The sequence below is a fragment of the Silene latifolia genome, chromosome 4 (genome assembly GCF_048544455.1).
Source record: "Silene latifolia isolate original U9 population chromosome 4, ASM4854445v1, whole genome shotgun sequence".
Taxonomy (NCBI): Eukaryota; Viridiplantae; Streptophyta; class Magnoliopsida; order Caryophyllales; family Caryophyllaceae; genus Silene; species Silene latifolia.
In genome coordinates, this window is record NC_133529.1 from 12,616,279 (window position 1) to 12,640,487 (window position 24,209).

The following is a 24,209-nucleotide window of genomic DNA, read 5'->3' on the forward strand; positions in this document are numbered from 1 at the left end:
CAATCTGCTTGACCTCAAAGGTTGTATCAAGATTCTTCGATATAGGAGAAGAAGTGGGAACTTCTACTTTCCTTAAAACATCTTTCAGGGGAGTTCCCGTCTGGATGGTTTTGGAGGTGAGGGGACGAACCCTCATGATAGACACAGACCTAGGGTGAAAGCAAGAAATCCATATTTTTGTTCTGTAATAAAGTTGATGAAAGATTTAGCTTATTATGAGGCTTTTTGTTGGCAGAGTTGATTCGAGAGGATGTTGAGCTATGGTTGAGTAGACGGTCTCATTCTGGACCTCGCAAGGCTCAGGGATACTCTCAGATTCCATAGACACCTCGGGTAAACTAACCGGGACACAATCATCAAAGAAAGTCGGAGACAACAAAGGCTTCTTTCCTTTCCTTTCTATGCCCAGAGGATCAGCTTGAGAATATACTATTCTCGTTTTCCATTTGAGTTGATAGCTAAACGATCGACCACATGCAACTTGTAACTCTCGGGAATATCCTTATTTTGAGGATTAAATTTAAGAGCACGTTCAAAATCAGCAAGGGCTTTCGAAAAGGCGATTCAGATGCTTAAAAGCTAACCCCCTTCGGTAGAGAGCTTTAATATATGAAGGGTCAACATACAAAATCAAAGTACAGCACCGACAAACTTGTTCGTAATCAGGGGTCTTCATAAATAAGGGATAGCAGTCGATGCAGTTATCCTAAATCCCGAAAAAATAGTTAAAAGTTATTTATTTCTACTATCCAGATTTCTAAAAATGCAATGTCAATAAAAATACTAAACCATAAGAAGAAATATTGCTGCTTAGAATTTCAGTTCTCACTACGTTCCTCGTTGGGAAAAGCCTTACATTATTTTGCGGTTGAATTCACGGGTGTTAGTTGATCTTGGATTAATTTCCCGTGAGTGAATCTGTGTCTTTTCCTTCGTCCTACTTAATCATGTGTTTCCAAGGCCAATTAACCAATGTGAATGCATGCATATGCATGCAAACTATTTCGATCTTTTATACGCGACATTTTCAGCCAATTTATTTTATTCGTTTTTTTGGAAATCAAAATAAATTATTGCACGACAGAAATAGAATGACTTGTTGGCTTTGTTGCAAGGACAACGACGTTAGTTTCTTGTGATCTATTCATATTGTTTTTATTTGTTTGGATAATTTGACAAGGACCCGTGACATCTTTATCAAACTCGCTCTCCAATCAATAATGTATCTATGATACGTCTATTATTCTCTGCGTCTCAATAATTTATTTATATTTTATATTTTTAGCGTATTTTAATCAAATATAGATAAATAATTGAGACGGGTGGAGTATTATACGACACGTAGTACATTTACTTTTGCTTCAAATTGGCCTACCCATACTCCCATAGTCCCATATATACGAAAGATGGTACATTTCAGTTTAATGATTTAGTAAAGTGAATGATTGAAGTTATTATTACTAGTTCGAAATTTCTCGACATTATGTCTTTTTTATTATACCTTTTTTATTTCCAAAAAACAATATCATGTCATAAATAAAATATTGATAATCCTTTTTTCCATTGATCGATTTATGAATTCTTTTTACTACATTCATTTACTCACGATAATACGTCTTAGTCGTTAATTAAAGATTACATTTAAATAAAATGATAAAATAACACTCCATACTACGAGTAACGAGGAATAGAAATTCGTGACTCACAAATAAACTAAATACTCCCTCAGTCCCGATCAATAGGTTATACTTTCTTTTTTTAAGTGTTTCAGTCAATAGTTTACGTTTCTGTTTTGGGTATATTTTACTCTCAACTTTATCTTTTAATACAAAATAATATTAGAGCAATCTCCCTCTCTTTATACCTTGGCTGTCTATGTGTATAAAACATGTGTAAACATTTCATTAAGACAGATGGAGTATTAGAAAATGGAATTATCATCCATAAAAGCCATTAACAAAATGGAGAAATACAACTTAATCAATCACACATAATCTCTATTTTTTGGACCTTGAAACCCTTCTAATCAACACAATTAAACATAAAACCCTATAAATCACAAAATACCCTAACAAAATATAAACATTATTCCATCTTTGCCCCTCACTTAGGCCTCTATTTACCATCACATCACGTCCAGTTACCATGCAACTCTTGCTATCATCATACCAAACCAAGCACTTATTAACAAGGCAAGAGTATTCATTCACAAGCAAAGCATCAAGGGCATACTTGTACATTGACACATAATGCATGAACACCCAATACTTTGGCATACTTTCCTTTCCAATGAAGTAACCGGAGAACAGGAAGAATGCAGCCAATATCACGGTCACCAATGACGTCCCGGCTATGTAAGAGGGTGCTACCGAGCTTAAGAAGAGTACAAATGAGTTGGCCATTAGGACAATTACCCAAATTAGTAAGACAAAGTACCCAAATGCTTGCCATGTTGAACATAACCCTACTAAAAAGTAGACCGAAATCGAGTACATTATTGAAATTGCTAATAAATAAGGGAGAAAAACAAGTGTATTAGCAATTAAGTATGATGATACTCTATAAACTCCACTTGATGTTTCTCGAATTAAGATCGGTCTTTCGTTGATGAAGATTGGTAGGGTTTCTGTTGTTGATGATAATAGAAATGTTAATGTAAATGCAAAAAGCCCTAATCTTTTTTGAATTCCTTCTTTATTATAACCAATATTAATGTAAATTGTTCCTAAAACAAGACCAACAACTATTGCTTCTAATGTATTTGTTAAAAGAAGTTGTTTTGTCCTATATATTATCTTCCAAAATCTTCTAGAAAGTGTGATAATTTCATGCAATCTTGAACTTTTATATTTAACTTTTTCTCTTTTTTCAATAATTGCATGATTATTATCATTACTATTTGAGTTAGTAGTTGAAGAAGCAAGATTATTAGGAATATTATTATTATTAATAATAATGGTTTTATTATTATTACTTTCATGAAGTTGGTTAATTATTTCCATAGCATATTCAAGAGCATTAAGTTGAGGAGGAACATTAAACCCATTTAAGATTAAATGATTTTGTAAAGAAGAAAGACTCCCATGATGCAAAACTTTTCCTTTAGATAATAAAAGAATTTCATCTATAGTAGAGAGAATTTTAAAACTAGGTTGATGTATAGACACCACAACAGTTCGATTTCTCGACACTGCTATAGACTTTAGGGTCTGCATAACATTGTATGCAGACCCAGAGTCTAACCCCGAGGTTGGTTCATCTAAAAGAAGAATTCCGGGGTCATGTAATAAACTTAACCCTATGGAAACCCTTCTTTTTTCACCTCCAGATAAATTTTTAGAACACCAAGAATTACCTAAATGCCCTAGATGAAGTTCTTCTAGAAGAGATGACACAATAATTGAGATTTGTTTGCATGAAAGATTAGGGTTTAGGAGACGTGCAGTGAAAGTAAACGTCTCGGAGATCGTAAGAAGGTCAAGGTGGAAATCATGTTGTGGGACGTAGGCTGATAGTTTTCTATAGTATGAAGGTGTGATGGGGTGGGAGTTGAGGTAAAGGGTGCCGGAAGTAGGGGTGGTTCGGGCTGCAAGGATGTCGAGAAGTGTCGATTTTCCAGCCCCACTAGGGCCTACAATGGCTAGGATTTGAGAAGGGTGGGCAGTTAGAGAGATGTCTTGGAGAATGTAGGTTGGTGGGGTGGTGGTGCATGACTTGAATAGGAATGATGGTGGAAGAGAAATTGTTGTGGTGGAGTTGAGTGTGGTGTTTTTTGTGTATGAGATTGATGTGGCTGTTAGTTTATAGGTTTTCGGTGGCGGTGGCGGTGATGAGGGTGGTGGTGGTGGTGAGGGTGGAGGTTGAGGGAGGTGATGATCTTCCATGAGGAGTTTTAGATGTTGTGAATGAAATTTATTTAGTGTGTGAGAGGTTGAAAGTTGGAAGTAATGTAGACTTATTAATGGTTGGGAAAAGAGGATGTGTCATTATAATGAAAAGGAAAATCAGATGGTGTTATCTGTTGCAGGTGCGGTATTTAATTTCGGTATTACTGTTTCATATACAATATATGTACGAGATCACTAAAAGAGTCTACATAAAAGCATGTAAGAGAGTGATATCGAGATAAGATAACACCTGATCTTTATCATTTCTTAATTAAAAATGTGCAATTTGAATTGTGTAGGAAGGATTTGAGGTGTCTAATAATAAGACATGAAAATTGAGCAATATGAGTGGGACAAATGGCTTTGCATTTAGTTGTAGCACCTAGCTTGTGATATCACATGTGAATGTGTATTAATGTGTAAGGCATTTGTTAATGTTAATGCAACTCTTGTTAAGCTAGAGGGACATTGAATGGAATTTCTTACTTTTATTTGTTTGCACAAGCATTGAATGGACAATGAATCTCATTGAGAAATCATGTTTGTGAAATTTTGGTGGTACACAAATTTGTTTCTTAGTCTTATGGATTTGTGTTTTGTTTTTGTTGTATTTTAGTGTTAGTGTGGATGACATACAGAATATATATTTAGTGTTAATTTAAATTAGATATTGTGCTTATAACAATATAGGCCAGGTATAGACTCGTGCTTATGAGTTATTAACATGTTGTGTACTAGAATTCCTGTAGACTTGGACTTGTTTGAGATCAAGTCGGGACCTCTAACCAAGTTCGAACAAGTACTCAACTATGTCTACATATTGACTCGAGTGATCTATTATCACACCTATAAATTTATAACTAATCAACATGCTACATGATGAACAACTTAATAATTAAGCTAAATAAAATAGACTTGAACATTGTTAATTGAAGATAGATGTTGAAAGTGTTTAACTTTCTTTTACTCCTCACATCCGCGAGGATGTTGTAGATTAATTTCAATTAACCTAATTTCCTTACCAAAAAAAAATAATAATAATAAAAATGTGTAAAGTAAAAAATGTCAGAATAAAGTCATATGACAAACAAGTAAGAATCACGGGTTGAGTTAGAATGAAATGATGTATGAAGAAGGCAGGTCCTGAAATAAGGCAAAAGGACAAGAAATAAGACATCACAATAACAAGAGTACCACCTTTGCGTTGTTTGCATTTTACTTTAAATTGTGCACCCTAAAATCAAAGACTTTATAATTACGCCCATATTAATATGAGTACAACCTTTTCCCTAACTCACTTAAAATGGTAATATCCGTTTTGGAGTATAAAACCGTTAAACCCTATCACATATAGGTGGATGGGCCAAAAATTTGTCATACCCTTAACATTCTATTTTTTATCTTATCTACTTATTTGACCCGTTTTATTATTTATGACTGATATGCTACTCTTAAACAGAAATTCGAGTGATGTTGATGTAGTCATGTAGACTAGATCATTAGATAAGCAAGCTAAAGTAGAAGAGTGTAATTATTGAAGTAATCCCCATATCTCTACATGGTAGGTAGTTAGGTTACTTAGGTACTCCATATAAGCTAACAAAAAATATAAGTATTGTGTAACCATTGATCTCAAGTAAAGTCGTCTTATATAAATATTGAGATATCTTCGATAACTATACTATTGCCTTTTTAATTTAGCTCGTTCTGAAATTTCTATAGTTTGATATTTAATTAGTAGTATTTTACCCTTTTCAGATCGAAATATACTTGAGTCTCCACTAAATACGCAGGTAGCACTTGGGGCTCAGGAGTGCTGTGCAAAAGTATACCCAAAATACAAGATCAATCATGACTTTCATGTCCAAACATTGAATCACAAAGAAATTGTTAAAAGAGGCAAAAAAGAAATTGACGGCTGTGGGATTTGAACCCACGCCCTTTCGGACCAAAGCCTAAATCTGGCGCCTTAGACCACTCGGCCAAACCGTCTTTGTGATTACAATTATAAAAAAGATGTAAAGAGTTGTAATTGTTATATAAAAAAAAAAGATGCAAAGAAAATGACGGCCGTGGGATTTGAACCCACGCCCTTTCGGACCAGAGCCTAAATCTGGCGCCTTAGACCACTCGGCCAAACCATCTTTGTGATTATAATTATACTAGAAAACACTTTAACAGCTCTTAAGTTCCTGTACTGCATACTGATTCTTGTTTTAACTTTTCAGATAATTCATTCACTGTCAATCTGTCATATAAATAAAAATTACTCAGTAGATTTCAAATTTAAGGAATCATATATGCTTCCTCAAAATAATTTTATCTTCTTTTGTTTCCAAAAAAAGCGACTGAAAGAGTAACGGCAATCGGCTGAATTTCAATATATTGCTAGAAAATCTCAGTAACTGCGCTGTAAAATATTCAACTAACAAGGAAGATTGAACGATTTGCCAAAATGGGGTTTTCTCGCAAAGTAATCAACAAAATAGGTAGCTTTTCAAAGTTATTACCCAAAATGGGTCCACGTCATCCCGAACCTAGCTTCGTATTCAAGTCGCTCCGTGAAACGACCTTATACAAAGTGACAATTTATGCTAACCAAACCTGAGGAAGTCATTTTAAAGTAAGTCGCTCTCCCGGTGAGCGACTTGACTTAAAGTCGCCTTCCCCCAAAGCGACTTTGTAGTCCAGTAGCAAGTTTTTTTGGCCAAAATTTTTCTTCTCACCTGAGTAAAGTCGCTCGGTGAGCGGGCGACTTGAGCTCAAGTCGTCTTCCCCATAGCGACTTTGCACAAATCCCGAATGATGTTTTTTGGCAGCTATTTTGATCTTTTCCTCGACAAAAGTCGCTTTGGGAACGAGCGTTTTGACCTTTAGTCGTCACCCCACTGAGCGACTTGAAGCTATTTACATAACAAGCAAAGAAACAAACGTTCTTGCCCGGAATTGTTCTCCATATTCTTGTTCTCATTCTTTGACAACCAAGGAAATTATCCTCATCAAGAACAATAATGCACAAAACAAGACCAAAGGAAAGTTTTGAAAATAACTTAAATATTACACCCAAACCAAATTGTTTTAACATTTGATACAAACGAAAGTAGCTTAAACATTACACAAACTAAATTGTTTTAACATTTGATACAAACAAAAGGAGCTTAAATATTATACAAACCAAAGTGTTTTGCTTAACTAGAAACATGAAACTACACTACTATCTTCTAACTTGGCGGCGACTCCTCTTTGATCTCCTTGGTTGAGACGATGATCCTTCTTCATTTTCGTCTTCTTGGATTGGAGTTAGATGAGTAATTTGCTCCACTTGTGTTGTAGCATGAGGTGGACTTGGGTGAGGAATGTTTTGTGGTTGGATGAGATGTCCAAAATGTGCACTTTCCAAACAATGAAGAGATGTATTTTGCATGTCAAGTAGCAAATTTCTATAGCTAGCATCCATTGCATGAAGAGATGTATTGTTCATGTAGTCGGTCACTTGATGGTAGATATATGAATGACCACCCGCAAGAGTGTCCAAGTCGGCTTTGCACTAGGAGTGTAGTGATGCTCATGGAGGTATTTGTCAGTCAAGATCCGATTTTGAGGACTAACAATCCGACGAGTGTGCTCCCGATACCATACCATGTATGGATCATGGTGTGACATGAAACCACTATAAGGAATTCCTCCACCCAACATTTTTTCCTTCCTATTATCCCACTCATTCACATAAATGGAGTACTCAGTTGCATAGTCCCTTGTCTTGCCTCGTTTATCAGTTTTATGAAGTAAAGGCTCGGTGTTACAATTGGGAGGTATTGTTTGATGCCATCCAAATTGCCTAACAACCCTATTAGGTATGTGCATCTCAATAATCTCGAAGCATATCAAAGGGGCTTCAACAACCCACTCCTCCTCATCCTCATGGCAAATATCGGGAAGATATTGTAAGGTCTCGTGTGTATAAGGTTGCCAAGTGAATTGTGTTTCCGTCAATTTATCAAACATATCCCTATATGTCACAAGACCAAGCCTATGATCTTTATACTTACGATCCACCCTCAACCATTTACACCCTAAGGGATCCTTTCCCGCTACCATTTGGGAGCCTAGAGGATAGACTTCTCCCTCATTCTCTACAAAATGTGACCTAACAATTTGGGGACGACCTACAACAACACGTTCCCAAGCCCATAATCGAAGGAGAACAATTGGCCCGGATATTTCACTCTTCCCTCTTTTAGAAGCACCACACAAGTTTCTATATAAACAAGATAGCAAAGCAGAGCCCCAACTATACTCATCAATTTCATCTAAATTAGCCAACAAAGGTAAGAAAAGGATACAAACCTCATTACCGCTTTTATCGGGAAAGATGATTGTCCCGATCAAATAGAGAATATAGGCACGAACATGCTTATAGAGCCTATCATCATCAAGATCTTGTGGTAAACCGGAGAAATTACCACTTAACCATGTCAATTTCAAACCCAAGCCTTTTAACTCAGTTGATGATGGCCTAAATCCCAATAGTTCCTCACACAAAGCGGGCCAATGGTGATCACTCCTACCGGTCACCGCCTTACCACTTACCCGTAAACCAAATAAAACATTCACATCTTGTAAAGTCACGGTTGCTTCACCAATAGGAAAGTGAAAAGTGTGAGTCTCCTCCCTCCACCTCTCAACCAATGCGGTAATCAAATCCGGATCAACATACAAAAAACAAAACCGATGAACTCCGTAAAATTGAGTATCTTTGATAAAAGCTCGAACCCTAGGATGAACATAAAACTCATCTTTTGCTTTCAAGTGTACCCTACATTTCAACGGACCATGATCCTGCAATAGACATAGTAAGGTAAGAAATAAAATAATTAGTAAAAACATATAAAAAGAATAAAATAATTAGTAAAAACATATAAAAAAAGTAACTTACCACCCCATTCCATATAGATTCACTTCGGTGGCCCGCTTGTAATGTAAGAAGTTCGGGGTTAAGTGGACCCGGATCCATGAGACCTGCAACACAAATAAAGGTAAGTCTATCATGATTTAATAAGCAACAAATAATTAATTAATAAATAAAAAGAATAAATAATTTACCCGGAAGAACCAACAATTTCACGATTTTTAAGAGGACATCCACGCTTGTTGTGTCCTTTTTTACGACATAGGGTGCATGTATTTTTTGTTTTCGTTTGACCCTCGTCCATGTCATTACGAATCCTTTTGGACTTTGGCCGACCATGTCCCCTCTTCAATGACATGTCTGGTAATACATGCTCCCCAACCCAATTAGGCCAATGACGTTCATCAGGAACCGGATGAAAGTTTGGCTTGTAAGAACCCAAATATTTCCCACAAGTAAAATACGGGTCAATAAATTGGTCCGTCGTTAGATTGTAGGTTCTACAAACTGCAGCAACATGAGAACATGGGAAATGGTAGATCTGAAACTTGTTGCAAGTACAAGTTCTTTTAGACAAGTTAACAGTATGTCTATGTCCACCCTTTCCTGCTGTCCTTTGACCTCTCCCAGTTTTAACTTGGTAGACTCCGGTCTCTGAATTAAAGGGTTCAACCTTATGATGGGCTGCTTTTTCAAAATTGTTTTCAACATACTTGGTGACTACGGGTGAAAACTTCAAACCCTCCATTATTCTAGCCTTAGCAAATTCACGCCTTTGGACAAAGTAAGAATTTACTCTAAAGAATGTGACTTTGACAAGAGCAGTGATAGGCAAGAAACGAGCTCCCTTTAGCACATTATTAAAAACCTCAGCCAAATTGGTTGTCTTGATTCCATATCTAAGGGCACCACCATGACACATTGACCACTTTGATAAAGGTAATGTATCTAAGTCTGCCCTTGCTTGTACATTCAGTTCATTGATCTTTGCTAAACCAGTATTAAACTTGATGGATTGATGCTGAAAAGCTGTCCAACTAAACAAGTCTTTCAACGCCCTATTTTTGAACTTTGAATTGATGTTGGATGCATGGTGTCTTATACAAAACCTATGATATGCAAATGGTTCCTCCCACCCACTCCCATTTTCATTCATGGCTTTCATGATGCCCTTATGCCTATCAGATATTACACAAAGCCCAGTACGTTGTGTAACCAAACATCTAATACATGCCAAAAACCATGACCATGTATCGGTAGTCTCCTTTTCAACTATAGCAAATGCAAGAGGATATAGTTGATCATTGGCATCAACTCCCATGGCAATCATAAGCACCCCTTTGTATTTGCCATACAAATGAGTCCCATCAATTGTAATTATAGGGCGACAATGAGGGAATCCCTTGATTGATGCTCCAAAAGCCCAAAATACCCGGCCAAATATGACAACATTTGGATCATCGGTTGGATAATTTACAAATTGAACAACAGTACCGGGATTAGCTTCCTTCGAGCTTCAAAAATCGAGGAAGAATCGGTATGATAACTCCCAATCACCAAATATGTCGGCAAGAGCTTTTTGTTTAGCTTTCCATGCCTTCATATAAGTGATCTTGTAGTTATATTTATCAATTATTATTTCAATAATTGCATTTCGTCAACCAATCAGTCCGCTCTCCACAATATTCCTAATGGCATTACTAATAAAAGTTCTTCGCAAGTTTCGGTGGTCTATAGGCATGATGTCTCCTACACATGATGTCTCATGACCACCATTGTATCTCACAATAGTAAATGCATCGGAAACCAATTTTTTTTGGGTGGCTCTTAATGTCCAACTACATGATGTAGGTCTCCTCCCACATTTGTATGTCACAGTGTGAGGCTTTGACTCATGAACTTTGAAACTTTGATTCACCCTCAAATTATACGATGTAATTGCTTCCGTCAAAGAACTCTTATTAGGAAATGTTTGACCAACACAAAACTCTCCCCTAACATCAAATGGGACAACATTTTTCCAATTAGCCCAATTATTCCCTTGTATTTCATCAAATTTAGAAATACTATTGAATTCCGGATTTGGAGCAGTGGAAGACACATGATCAATGTCCTCATCATCCTCATCATCCTCATCACTAGCATTCTCTAGTCTTAAATCAACATCAACCTCAACTTCATCCCCTTCAATATTACCGTCCCCTACCTCTACTCCAATATTATTTGTTAACAATGACACATACCGATTATCACTCCCTATACCTTGTACATTATGCGTTGGTGACATAAAATTATTTAACATCCTAGTAAAAGACACATCGGGTACTACATTTGCATTACTCACTTGAGGTTGTTGAATTGGTATCAACTCAACATAAATGTCCATAGATCCCGCCTTTGAATGACATATACTAGCCCACATCGCTTGTAAAGAACGGTCATTGTTGAGAGAAACAACCTTAAAACATCCAAGACTAGGAAACTTCATTTTCAACACTAATTTATACTTACTACTATCAACACCAATGGTTGTGTATACCTCATTGTGTATATCATTGAAGCTCATATTACTATTAGCAAAAATAAAAGACTCATTTCCACCTACATAGCTTACACACCCATCTCCTTCAACTATTTCACCATTCCAATAACACAATAAGGGAAAATGACTCCTCTCCATAGCTATAACTAAAAAAAATCGAACTACAACACTAACAACCACCCAAATTCAACACAAACATGAAATATATGGAATAATAATCAAAAACTAGAGTAAATAGCTACTCTAATCAAGTACTAATTAAGAAAATAAGTAAACTAATACCTTCAATATGTTTCGAATTTGCCCAAGAAATACCCAAATATTTGCTTGATATGGCTTAGAGAGTAGTAAATTGTGTTTTAATCAAACCAATTGACTGATTTAGAGTAGATTTTGGAGGAAAAATCGAAGAGATGTGCGATTTAGGGTTTTGATTTGGTATTTTTTTTTTTTTGATAATGAAAACGGGGTAAGGGAAGGAAAGAGATGTGCGATATAGGGAAAGAGTTAAGTCGCTCTCCTGGTGAGCGACTTGACCTTTTCTCCAGCTTCGCAAAAACCGAGCCTACATGGACCCATTTTCGACAATAACTTTGAAAACGCACCCATTTTGTTTATTACTTTGTTAAAAAAGCCCATTTTAGAAAAAAATTCAGGAAGATTCATGTAAAAAGTTACAATTTCAAATAATCTCTCTTTATCTATTGCCAGCAATGTTAAGACATTACCAAACGATGTCGTAAATGTCACTAAATAAAGGGAAAGATAATTTCTAGCAAAAATTTTAGGATTCCCATTCTCCAGTTTACCAACTACATGCAGTATTTTTCTGGAGATTTTTTTGCCTTCATTAGATTTCTAACTTGCAAAGAGTCTTGCCATCTACCTGCATCAGCATAGATGTTTGAAAGGAGGACATAGTTAGCCGAATTCTCAGGTTCTAGCTCTATTAGCTTCTTTAGTGCGACTTCTGCAAGCTCTACGTTTGAATTTTTCCTGCAACAACTCAATAGAGTGCTCCATATGACAGCATTTGGTGGGTCCTCCATTTGACATATAAACTCATAAGCTTCATTAAGCTCCCCACTTCGACAAAAGAGGTCGACAATGCAAGCATAATGTTCGATCTGAGGCACGATATTGTAGTCTTTGCGCATGCTATTGAAGTATTCGAGTCCCATACCGACTAGGCCAACATGGGTGCATGCTGTTAGTAGTGAAGCAAATGTAACAGTATCTGGTTTTAAGCTGGTCTTGTTCGTTTCCTTCTTTTGAGCATAAGGAGCTAGAGTGGCGGTATTCAAGCAATCAGATTTGAAACTTCCGTCATCTGTACCGCCCTCAACGACCTCACCAGCAGAGCTCGTTGGCAGACAAAGTTTCTCCATTTCAAAGAACAGGTTAATCGCGCCCCCTGCATAGCCATTGAAAGCTAGTCCAGAAATCATAGAATTCCAACACATGACATTTTTCTCATCGATTCGATCAAACACTTGCCAAGCCTTCTTCATGTTTCGACACCGTGAATACATGGCCAAAAGGGCTGCAGCAACAGATACGTTTGAGTCAAAACCTCCGACCTTTATGTAGTTCCCAAGTTCTTCCCCTGTCTTTACTGAACCCAGTTTAGCACAAGCCGATAAGACGCCTACAAGAGTCACATCATTCGGCTTAATCTGCTGACGTTTCATCCTCTCAAACAATGTCAACGCCTCGACTGATCTCCCATTTTGAGCATAACCAGCAACCATAGACCCCCATGTAACTATATCTTTTTCCTTCATTCGATCAAAAACTTGACGTGCTTCATTAACGGCCCCACATTTCAGAAACATGTCCAACAATGCAGTTGAAACTGTCATATCAGACGACATATTGTTATCATCAATATACTTCTTGAGCTTCAAACCCATATCCAAATCCCCAAGACTGGCACAAACAGTAAGAACAGTCGTCAGAGATCGTTCATTTGGTTGAAACTTCTCCAATTGCATCTTCTCAAACATTCTCATTGCATCGTGAAGTTTCCCACTACGAGCATAGCAAGTAATCATGGAATTCCACGAAACATCCGTCTTCTCAGGCATCTGATCAAACAACATCTTGGCAGCAACATCATCACCACAACTCGAGTACCCGGAAATCAAGATATCATACATTGTAGGATCTCTATCTAAAGCGTCATCAAATACGAATTTAGCCGAAACCAAGTCACTAGATTTCGCATACAAATCCAACAAAGCATTCTCAACAAGACAATCCGACTCGAACCCACATTTTATAATCAAAGCATGAACCTGTTTTCCCAACCCCAACATAAACAATGCTGAACAACATTTCAAAACCGGCGGTAAAGTGACAATTGGGACACGGGTAATTTCAGAACGCATTGAATTAAACATACCTAGAGCTTCTCGGTAAGAACATTGCTTAGTATAAGCAGTAATGAACGCATCGTACAAGCGTTCTTCTCTTTTAGGCATTACATCAAACACCTTACGTGCATAACTTGGGTGAGATAAATTGAGCAATTCTTCAACGAAACGAGGATAAATTGGGGCAATTGAATTAAATTTGGTTAGAATTAGGGTATGGATTTGCTTAAGTTGGTTTATATTTAGTGATTTGCCCAGAAAATTTAATACTTGAAGATCCATAATTTGCTAGAGAATGTTGTTTACTGAGCTTTCCAAGTTATTTGTCCGCCAATTAGATGGGAGTGGGTCAGTGGGGAGTAGGCAATCTAGACCCGACAAATCGGGTCAACGTGTCGGGTTCAGATCGGGTCATTTCGTGTTTTTTAAATTTTCGGGTTGGTTTGGGTTGGATCATTCGGTTTACGGATCCGTTTTGATTTGTTGGTCGAGTTGTTTCGGGTGAAGCGGGTCGAGTCATTTCGGGTTAGGTCCTTTTCGGATCAATGATTAAGAGAGAAAAAGGCATTTCAACTCTTTTGGAGTCAATTAAAGTTATATTTTGTCGGGTCCTTTTCGGGTTGAGTGAATTTGGGTCGAGTCATTCCGGTTCGGGTCTGTTACGGGTCCATGAAAACTCGGGTCATTTTCGGGCCGGGTCACTTCGGGCTTCGGGTGCAGCAGTTCGGTCGATTTCGGGCCTCGGGTGCAGCCTTTTCGGGTCGGGTTAATTTTGCCAGGTCTAAGTGGGACGATGGGAGTGAGTGGGAGAATAAAATTTAAGAGAAATCGAAAATTTTAATCATAAATTTTGATGTTTTTAAAATTAATTGAGTGATAGTATATAAGAGGAGATGATCCGATTTATTTTTCTAAAGTATTTTAAAACCTAATTGTGATAGCGAATCGGGTGATACATAAAATCAGTACCATCGGAGGTATTTTTGTTCTGTAATACTCTCCATGTCTAGTCAATTGTTATCATTTGTTTTCAATCCAGTCAATTGTTATCCGGTTTTTTTGTCAAACACTACCTTTAGTATAGGGCACTTTGTGAAACAACACCTTTAAAAAAAATTCTGGCTTTTTACCACCTTTTAAAAAAAAAATTGTTAAACAGTACCAAATGGCCGGAGTTTGACTAAAACTAAAATAATTCTGGCGTTGACTTCATATTCGACTACCTCCTCACTCCTTCACTTTCCTTCCTCACCATTATCACCCTCCAGCCCTCCTTCCTCGAGACTCATTCACCCTCCTTCCTTTGTCTTCAACTTTTTCTCTTTTCTTATGAGTTTGTGTTGATATCTAATGTTTCCTTTTCCCCTAATTATCTTCGCCAATTTCTTAAGCCAATACAAAAAATTTGATTATTCATCTTACCTTTTAATTCACTAGTCCACTTCTAGGTTTAATCTATCAAAAGCTAAAGAAGCAAGAGTGAGCGGGTTGTACCTCTTCAATATCTGCTATCTGCGAGCCCTACATGTCCTCATCGTAAGGTGGAGGATGAGGAGTGGGCATCAATAATCTCTGCTTTTTACTACTTCAGAGGTATTGTATTCGCAATCGTCTTTATACACTTTTTATTGCGTCAAATAGATAAGAGAAAGGAGCGGCGATAGTGTAGAAGAAATGGAGGGAAAAAGAAAGGCAAAAAATGGAGGGAAAATTTGGAGAGAAATGAAAAGAATAAAACAAGTTAGTGTCGGAGTTTTCTATTTTTATCCAGATTCCGGCCGTTTGGTACTGTTAAACAATTCTTATTTTTTAAAGGTGGCAAAAACCCAAAAAAATTATTAAAGGTGGTTTTTCGCAAAACACATTTTTATAAGGTGGTGTTTGACAAAAAAAACTCTTGTTATCCTTTGCCTTTTGCACGCTTGTCGATACTCATTTCAATTTGTAAATATGTTTACTTTTATAAAAGGGTAAAAATTATCCTCCCTCCTTCTCGTTCATTTGTTGTCCTTTGGTTTTGGCACAAAGACTAAGGAAAGAGGAGATAACCAATTACTAAATGACATGTGGATAAAATTGAGTGTGAATGACCAAATTGTTTATCAAATGTAATCCTAAAATAGAAAGGGCAACAATTGACTAAGACATCCAAAAATAAAAAAAGACAACAAATGACCGGGACATGGGGTAAAATTTATCATCATTTGTTCTGTAATACTCTCTCTGTCTAGTCAATTGTTATCATTTGCTTTCAATTTAGTCAATTATTACCCTTTTGCCTTTTGCACGCTTATCAATGTTCATTTCAATTCGTAAATATATTTAATTACATAAGGGTAAAAATTACTGTATAAAACTATCATCATCATTTGCCTTCCTAGTGAATTAGGTGGTGGGTTACCTTCTATACGGGGTATCGAGTGTCATGGAGCTCCGTTACCTAATAAAGTAGCTTGTCGAAGAAACACATCCTTCAGTTTACCAACTACATGCTGTATTTTGCTGGACATTTTTTCCCCTCATCAGATTTCTAACTTGCAAAGAGTCTTGCCATCTACCTGCATCAGCGTAGATGTTTGAAAGGAGGACATAGTTAGCCGAATTATCAGGTTCTATTTCTTTTAGCTTCTTCAGTGCGATCTCTGCAAGCTCTACGTTTGAATTGCTCCTGCAAGAACTCAACAGAGTACCCCATATTACAGCATTTGGTTGGCTCTCCATTTGACATATAAACTCATGAGCTTCATTAAGCTTCCCATTTCGACAAAAGAGGTCGATAATGCAAGCATAATGTTCGATCTGAGGCACGATATTGTAATCTCTGCGCATGCTATGGAAGAATTTGAGTCCCATATCGACTAGGCCAACATGGGTGCATGCTGTTAGTAGCGAAATAAACGTAACATTATCTGGTTTTAAGCTGGCCTTGTTTGTTTCCTTCTTTTGAACAGAAGGAGCTAGAGACGCGGTATTCAAGCAATCACCAGCCAAGCTAGTTGACACAAAAAGTTTTTCCATTTCAAGGAAAAGGTTAATCGCGTCTTTAGCATAGCCATTGAAAGCTAATTCAGTAATCATTGAATTCCAACACACAACATCTTTCTCATGGATTCGATCAAACACTTGCCAAGCCTTCTTCATATTTCCACACCGTGAATACATGGTTAAAAGGGCTGTAGCGACAAATACACTTGAGTCGAAACCTCCGTCCTCAATGTAGTTCCCAATTTGTTCCCCTATCTCTACCAAACCCAATTTAGCACAAGCTGATAAGACGCTTACAAGAGTTACATCATTCGGCTTAATCTGCTGACGTTTCATGATCTCCAACAATTCCAACGCCTCGCCTGGTCTCCCATTTTGAGCATAACCGACAACCATAGACCCCCATGTAATTACATCTCTTTCCTTCATTCGATCAAAAACTTGACGCGCTTCATTAACTGCCCCGCATTTCACAAACATTTCCAACAATGCAGTTGAAACTATCATATTAGACCAAATATTGTTATCGTCAATATACTTCTTGAGCTTCAAACCCGTATCTAAATCCCCAAGATTGGCACAAACAGAAAGAACAGTCGCCAAAGATCGTTCATTTGGTTGAAAATTTTCCAATTGCATCAACTCGAACATTCTCATTGCTTCATGAAGTTTCCCACTACGAGCATAGCAATTAATCATCGAATTCCACGAAACAAGCGTCCTTTCAGTCATCTGATCAAACAACATCTTCGCAGCAACAACATCACCACAATTCGAGTACCCGGAAATCAAGCAATTATACATTATAGGATCTCTATCCAAAACCCCATCAAATACCAGTTTAGCCGAAACCAAGTCACTAGATTTCGAATACAAATCCATCAAAGCAGTCTGAACATAACAATTCGACTCGAACCCACATTTTACAATCAAAGTATGAACCTGTTTCCCCAACCCATACATAAACAATGCTGAACAACACTTCAAAACCGGCGGAAAAGTGAAATTTGTGACATGGGTAATTTCACAACGCATTGAATAAAACAAACCAAGAGCTTCTCTGTACAAACATTGCTTACTATAAGCAGTAATGAATGCATTGTACAAGCGTTCATCTCGTTTAGGCATTTCATCAAACACCTTACGTGCATAACTTGTGTGAGATAAATTGATCAACCTTTGGACGAAAAGAGGGGAAATTGAATGATAATTGGTTAGAATTAGGGCATGAATTTGCTTGAGTTGGTTGATATGAAGTGAATTGCGCAGAAAATTTAATATTTGACGGTCCATAATTTGGTAGAGAATGTTGTAAAATGAGCATTTTTCAGAATAACGGGAATTTAAGATCTAGGTTATTTACCCGCCAATTAGAAAGGAAGTGGATGGGATTGGGGAAATAAATTTTGAACAACATAGAAAATCTATATTATAAATTTTGAATTTTTTTTATTTCTCAGGATGATGGGTAAGAAATGATTTATTGTTGAAAACTAATTTTAAAATACGTTGGTACAATTTGAGTATTTTAATCCGATACTACTCCGATACACATTAAAAAGTTCTAGTTCTTATGAATTTATTTGAATTTCTTGTTATTTTTCTATTTTATGCAATTAGCCTTCTACCCATAACCGCCTCTATAAACTTACTCTTCTCATTTCAATTCATATTCGAGAAATTTATCAATGAATGTATGAAATTTATCTCATTCAATCTAATTGAATCCCGTTGTTATTCATCACTATTGATCTATTATTGGGATAACTTATCAATTCTTATAATAATTAAAATACATTTTTAGTTTGATCCATCCTGTATAGTCGAATATTGCAATGGACTAATAGTCGGTAGATTGTCAAAAACTAATTCAATTTGTATTCATCTTCTTTATATATTGGTCGTTACTCCGTATTTTAAGTGGTATAATATGATAAGATTAATCCATACAATGTTGCACGAGTAATAGATTTAATAGTGTGGGTAGTTGTCAAAAAGAAAACATATCATGACACAATGCAAATAGTTTTTCTTGCAATTAAGGTTTCTTATGACTCAAATTCTAAGGCCCTGTTTGGTAAACAACATATTAGGGGAAATTAGTAGATTCCGGCTTAAATAGTAGTTTGACCAATCAATCTACTAATTTTACATGTTTGGTTAATAGCATATTCGGATAAAGATATTCATTTAGGAATCTATCTTTGTTTTTGAATATCTTTGCTAATAGCAAAGATATTGTAATAAAGATATTGAGTTTATACATGGAAATGGTAGATTTGTCCTATAATCTGCTAATTACCAAACACGCTTTCTTAATTCTGCTAATTTCATATGATGGTCAAACCTGCTACTAAAATCTGCCAACCGTATTCTGCTAACGCTATCTGCTATCATTAATCTGCTTCTGCTGTTTGCCAAACAGGGCCTAAATCAATGTTGAAATAAAATTTTCATCATATTTTATTATATTTTGTTAGATGGATAATTTCCTAAAAATATTGTTGAAATGTGATTTTTTTATCATATTTTATTATCAGTTCGCCGTATAAAAATTCGTAAATTACGTAAAATATTAAAATTTAAAATCCCAATTAGCCAATTAGGTGAGCATCCAATTTCCAACGGCCTTATTATATCGTTTTTTATTTATTTGACTACTTATGGAAAGTTTTTGTATATTTTAATAGGAATCTAACTAACAATTTTATTACATACCGTGTTATGGAAAACTTATTACAGCTAAACCCTAATCCAAGAAATTACCATAAACCGACTCACACTCGTACTAGGAAAACTATTCCGTTCATATATATAGTGTAAAGAACCATATAATTTTATCATACACACAAAAATCATTGTTAATATCTTTAATTTAATTTAATATAATTTAATTCATTGTCAATCTTGCAACAAAAATCATCTAAGCATGAGTACCAGTCTTGCAGAAGGATTGAAAGCGTATCGAGACCGCGATTTAGAGAGTTTGTTAGAACGTAAGAAGCTTCACTTGGTGCTTGATTTGGACCATACATTAATCCATTCAAGAGAAAAAACCAAACTTACCTTGGGCGACAAGCAACTCATCCTAAACCCTAATTTAACCCTACCCGAGATTTTGAATGGTACGTATCTTGTTAAGTTGAGACCGGGAGTTGATGTTTTTCTTAGAAAGGTAAGTACTATGTTCGATTTATCGATTTTTACCATGGGTAGTGAAAATTATGCGAAACTAATCAAGAATTTACTCGAAGATTTTGATAATGGGGTTCAATTTAGAGAGGTTTTGTCTAGGGAAGATTGTCAAGTTAGTAAAAAAAAGACACTTGATATGTTTTTATCGCATGAACGCGTTGTTGTGATCGTTGATGATACTGACCATGTTTGGATGAATTCGTCTCATAATGAGGCGAACCTGGTTAAAATTGCTCCGTACAATTTCTTTACTAGTCGCGGGGTGAGTAATCCTTGTTCGAAATTGGAGGGTGTTGACGTACAATTTCTTTACCAGTCGATGGATGAAGAACTGGCTAGGGTGTTGGCGATTTTAAGGTCTGTACATGATGGTTTCTATGGAGGACTTGATTGTGTTGATAGAGATGTGAGGCAAGTGCTGAAATTGGTTCGAGAATGTGAAGAACACAAACGAGGAGGACGAGAAGGAGGCGAAGAAGTTAACGCGAGAAAGGGAAAGAGGTCGTATGAAGCTTCCTTTGATCAGCCAATGGATTCTTCTGCAGCTGCAAAAAGATACAAGGCCTGTAATAATGTGATTGATCTCCGTCTGCGTCACATGCTGAGAATTTTAATGCCATGAATCTGAATATTTTTTTTATTTTATTTTTGCCGAAATTTAATTTGTTACATTCGAATGATAAAGTTGCATATGTAATTACAGTGTTGAACTCGTACAAAAATACTGTAGTATTTTGAACACCACTGCAAAGTTTAACAGATACAATTCGGATAACCAATAATGAAAATTGGATCGAGAGTTACAGAAGCTATATTCCAGTGAGATTATATTTTCTAACACGAAACCAGGAAAAAATACAGAGAAACATTCTGCTGTTCTAGCGTAAGTATGTACATCCTACTAAATTTCATCCCACAATTTCTCGGTGTACAACATGGGTAAGCGCGCCAACTTTGTTTATAGCTCAGAGGAAGAAGAATAAGCTGTAACATATGCTTGCACTATCTAGCACCAGCGTATTATCTTCCAATGTCGTCAACTTTTGCTAACGATCTTGTCTTGCATCAGGCATCACAGGAACGCAATTGGTGAACTTGAAAGCAGTGGCTCTTGGAATGTCTTTTATCAATATCGATCCCTGTAAATTTTGTACAACTATCATTAGATAATATGCTGAATGAACAATAACGTAACGTTCAACCCCTGTGCTCCACCTGAGCAGTAAGCTTATGAGATCTTGTGGTTACGTTTAACGTACCAATCTCTTCGTTTTTTCAACCGAAAAAAAGAATTGAAAAGGCATACAAGATACTCAAAATCACAAAAGATGCCTGTACCTAGAAATGACAAGTTTAAGAGTGACTAGTATCAACAGAGACAATGGATGCTTTCTAAGAGAAAGCTACGTAGCATTGATCCAATTGCTAAATGTCCGCTTCATCCATTCTTTCAAGCAATGCTTTGATAAATGCTCTGGCATATCTGCCTGCAAGCCGCCATATAAGTATGTTAGATGATTGATTCATTATCATAACAAAAACGCTTTTTAGTGTCGAGGGAACTACAGTGGCAGTTTTGACTCGATGACTTTACTTGCTAAAACAAGTGAACGCCTAGTTCATAATAATCAAAGTTACGATGACTGGAAGGTTAAAAAATCATACCAAGGTCCACGAGGAAGCATAGTCGTCGGTAGATAGAAACCAACTAGTAGAACTAGACTGGAAAATAGGTTTATCATCTGCATCATCTAGGTCTAGCAATTCCTCAGCATGAAACATATCGTGGTCTACGTTTTTCTTCCTTTTCTTTCTACTCTTTTGCTTCCTTTTCTTCCTTTTCTGTTTTTTCTCCGACTCACTGTCCTCTGAAGTATCATTGCCTTCTACGAGTCTATATGCATCCGAATTACGAAAGCCAATTTTATTACTGATAAACATTGCTTTCCAGGTCTCAGAATCATGGCATTCCTTAGATAACCTGTAAAGAAGACACCATGACAGAAGACCAAGCCATTTCATTGTTTCCTTAGCCTTTGACTTAAAATGATATTTTGAAATCGGAGTCAAACCCTCGGCTTCACTTGTTTTAGTCCATATACTTGACGCTAGATCACTGATTTTCAGCTTCTCCCCCGATGCTTCCTCAATACCTACTACGCGTAAAAGTTGTCGTCCTTTGTTGAATAATGCATTCAAGAGAAGTAACTCATCAATAGATATCCGATCCCCACATTTGTGAATCAATATATCCAACCAATAAGATTTGCCATCAAAGTTTACGGGCTCCTTGCTTCCACTGAGACATTTCTGAAGCTTTCGTAATAACAAACTCAGGTCCGACTCATGGAGAATGATTAACAGATGCTGGCATAGATAAGAAAAGGATTTCTCCACTAGAAACTGGTCAATGACCTCCCATACTTCTCTAAGATCATCTTCGTACATCAAGTCAATAAAGAAATCAATAAAATATGTTTTATCAATGGAAAAGATTTCGCCATCTTTTAGAGACTCAGCAAATTCCTTAGATGTCCAAAATTCAGGTACATTCTCCACAAAGTTCTCTACAGTCTGCTGAACGTCCAAATCAAGAAAGTAGTGTGGTTTTGTCGCAACAACTGCAGGTGATTGTCCGTGTTTTCCTTTCCATTCAAGCTCTTCCCAACATATGTCCCTGTTGATAAACGCAAACTGAGATAATGCCTTAGCACCCTTGCCATGGGCTGAATCAATTCCAGTGGAAAAGGTTGAAAACCATTGCATCATACGTCTTGGGTGTCCTGCATCAATTAAGAAACGTGTTTGAATAAGAGCTTTCAGTAGTTCGAGTCCCCCCTCCTCTTCCTTCTCTGACGAGAGATCAAAGTGATAAAAAAAGACGAGCTCCCCACAGAAGGAACCACATACATTTAATACTCTGAGATCATAGAACACTTGCAAGAGAGCCAAATAGACATTATATGAAGCAGACACTGTCCCCAATGGCCAAGACCTTAAGTTGGCAGGTCCCCAACTCGTATTAATTTTTTCGGTTTATATACATTCCGGTGCATAAATTATTACTCGACCCCCCTTGGCTCAATGGTAGAGTGGTAAATAGTCAAACCTGAGGTGAAGGGTTCAGATATTAGCCCCCTCTATTTTGCTCTAAGATCCGCCACTTCCTAAGACGACAGTACCATTACACAGTAGACTCAATGCAACGAAAATAAGCAAACACCAAAAAATATACAAGTCAGAAAACTAGCATACCCTGAAAGAACTTCTCAAGTCTGTGACTTTTTTTAGCCAAAATAGCACCGGCTTCATGTGGTCGGTCAGCTATAATCAATTGCAACACTTGTTCGGCAAGATCCCATTTACGAGGCTTAGATCTCAACAAGCTCATAAACAGGTCACGCTGCTCCCGTGGAGTGATTGAGTTTAAGCTTGATATTGCCTCACAAAGCCATAATCTAGCCTCTGATCGGCCTTCAGACGTCATAACTCCCCAAATCACCGTTTCCAACTCGTCAAAAAGCGCAATTCTTTGCTCAGGGTCATCACCCCATATGGGTTTCGATAAAAAGAGCTCAATCATTAAGGAAACTTGGAAACTTCAACTTTCGACGACAATCACTCTGATAGCAAACACTAACCAGCTGCAACAACAAGCATAATATAATCACTGTACTTTATTTGAGCCACAGAATTTGGCATTTTGCAATAACAAAGAAATAATATGGGTACAACAACATTACCCCAATGTCTCAATGACTCCTGCAAATTGCGGAAGCAACACAAAGAGGCTGTTTCCGCAAATTTATAAGACTAATTATACTGATGCATCAATATTTTTGCTATATTCAAGGAAAATGGGACAGATTTTACAGTTAATTGAATCCCAAAGTAGCTTCTTCAACTTATCACATAAATGAGCAAGAAATCAACAAAAAGAGTTCAAATTGAAAATACCCAGATGCTAAAGAGTCATTAAACAAGTATAATTTGTTCAAGGATGCAACAAAATTGAATTTTTAATACATGGAACCCTAAAATTAAACAATCCATGTTATAAATTAGCCAGAAATAACAATAAGAAATAGTGAAGCTTACCAATTAAATTGATGATGTGGGTTAACTGGGAAAGTTCCAAACTTTGAATCTTCGAATTTTGGCGCTGATGAATGATGAATTTGTGCTCAAAGAAATCTTCCCTCTTTGCTGAGAGAGGCTAGAAATTCAGGAGTTAAAAGAGTGGTAAATTGCAACGGGTGAGATTCGAACATACGACCTGCCCGTTTGTAAGATAAAAAAAAAATTATTTACCTTTG

At 36.7% G+C, this 24,209-nt stretch overlaps 6 protein-coding genes, 1 long non-coding RNA gene and 2 other non-coding genes across 9 annotated transcripts; 1 reads left to right on the forward strand and 8 right to left on the reverse strand.

Annotated features, from left to right (window-relative positions):
* Nucleotides 1-1,919: 1,919 nt before the first annotated feature.
* LOC141652981 (ABC transporter G family member 4-like) lies at nucleotides 1,920-4,275 on the reverse strand. Its single transcript, XM_074460613.1, has one exon. It carries the CDS (start codon nucleotides 3,882-3,884, stop codon nucleotides 1,998-2,000), a length of 1,887 nt encoding a protein of 628 aa, XP_074316714.1. The 5' UTR covers nucleotides 3,885-4,275; the 3' UTR covers nucleotides 1,920-1,997.
* A 1,524-nt stretch (nucleotides 4,276-5,799) lies between these two features.
* TRNAL-UAG (transfer RNA leucine (anticodon UAG)) lies at nucleotides 5,800-5,879 on the reverse strand. The gene has a single exon. It is a non-coding gene; the product is annotated as a tRNA-Leu (tRNA).
* A 72-nt stretch (nucleotides 5,880-5,951) lies between these two features.
* Nucleotides 5,952-6,031, reverse strand: TRNAL-UAG (transfer RNA leucine (anticodon UAG)). Its single transcript has one exon. It is a non-coding gene; the product is annotated as a tRNA-Leu (tRNA).
* A 2,382-nt stretch (nucleotides 6,032-8,413) lies between these two features.
* LOC141652983 (uncharacterized) lies at nucleotides 8,414-9,092 on the reverse strand. Its single transcript, XR_012547277.1, has 3 exons — nucleotides 8,991-9,092; nucleotides 8,824-8,906; nucleotides 8,414-8,726 (listed from the first exon to the last, which is right to left on the reverse strand). It is a non-coding gene; the product is annotated as an uncharacterized LOC141652983 (long non-coding RNA).
* A 12-nt stretch (nucleotides 9,093-9,104) lies between these two features.
* LOC141651076 (uncharacterized) lies at nucleotides 9,105-10,117 on the reverse strand. The gene is made up of 2 exons (XM_074458801.1): nucleotides 9,261-10,117; nucleotides 9,105-9,156 (listed from the first exon to the last, which is right to left on the reverse strand). The coding sequence occupies exons 1-2, from the start codon at nucleotides 10,115-10,117 to the stop codon at nucleotides 9,105-9,107; spliced, it is 909 nt and encodes a 302-aa protein (XP_074314902.1).
* Nucleotides 10,118-11,999: 1,882 nt separating this feature from the next.
* LOC141652982 (pentatricopeptide repeat-containing protein At1g08070, chloroplastic-like) lies at nucleotides 12,000-14,084 on the reverse strand. Its single transcript, XM_074460614.1, has one exon. It carries the CDS (start codon nucleotides 13,993-13,995, stop codon nucleotides 12,151-12,153), a length of 1,845 nt encoding a protein of 614 aa, XP_074316715.1. The 5' UTR covers nucleotides 13,996-14,084; the 3' UTR covers nucleotides 12,000-12,150.
* Nucleotides 14,085-15,928: 1,844 nt separating this feature from the next.
* Nucleotides 15,929-18,200, reverse strand: LOC141652081 (pentatricopeptide repeat-containing protein At1g08070, chloroplastic-like). Its single transcript, XM_074459728.1, has one exon. It carries the CDS (start codon nucleotides 17,989-17,991, stop codon nucleotides 16,192-16,194), a length of 1,800 nt encoding a protein of 599 aa, XP_074315829.1. The 5' UTR covers nucleotides 17,992-18,200; the 3' UTR covers nucleotides 15,929-16,191.
* A 1,427-nt stretch (nucleotides 18,201-19,627) lies between these two features.
* Nucleotides 19,628-20,515, forward strand: LOC141651077 (RNA polymerase II C-terminal domain phosphatase-like 4). The gene has a single exon (XM_074458802.1). It carries the CDS (start codon nucleotides 19,628-19,630, stop codon nucleotides 20,513-20,515), a length of 888 nt encoding a protein of 295 aa, XP_074314903.1.
* Nucleotides 20,516-20,642: 127 nt separating this feature from the next.
* Nucleotides 20,643-24,104, reverse strand: LOC141652990 (uncharacterized). Its single transcript, XM_074460629.1, has 5 exons — nucleotides 23,992-24,104; nucleotides 23,149-23,537; nucleotides 21,559-22,676; nucleotides 21,232-21,380; nucleotides 20,643-21,032 (listed from the first exon to the last, which is right to left on the reverse strand). Exons 2-4 carry the CDS (start codon nucleotides 23,474-23,476, stop codon nucleotides 21,297-21,299), a joined length of 1,530 nt encoding a protein of 509 aa, XP_074316730.1. The 5' UTR covers nucleotides 23,477-23,537; nucleotides 23,992-24,104; the 3' UTR covers nucleotides 20,643-21,032; nucleotides 21,232-21,296.
* Nucleotides 24,105-24,209: the final 105 nt, after the last annotated feature.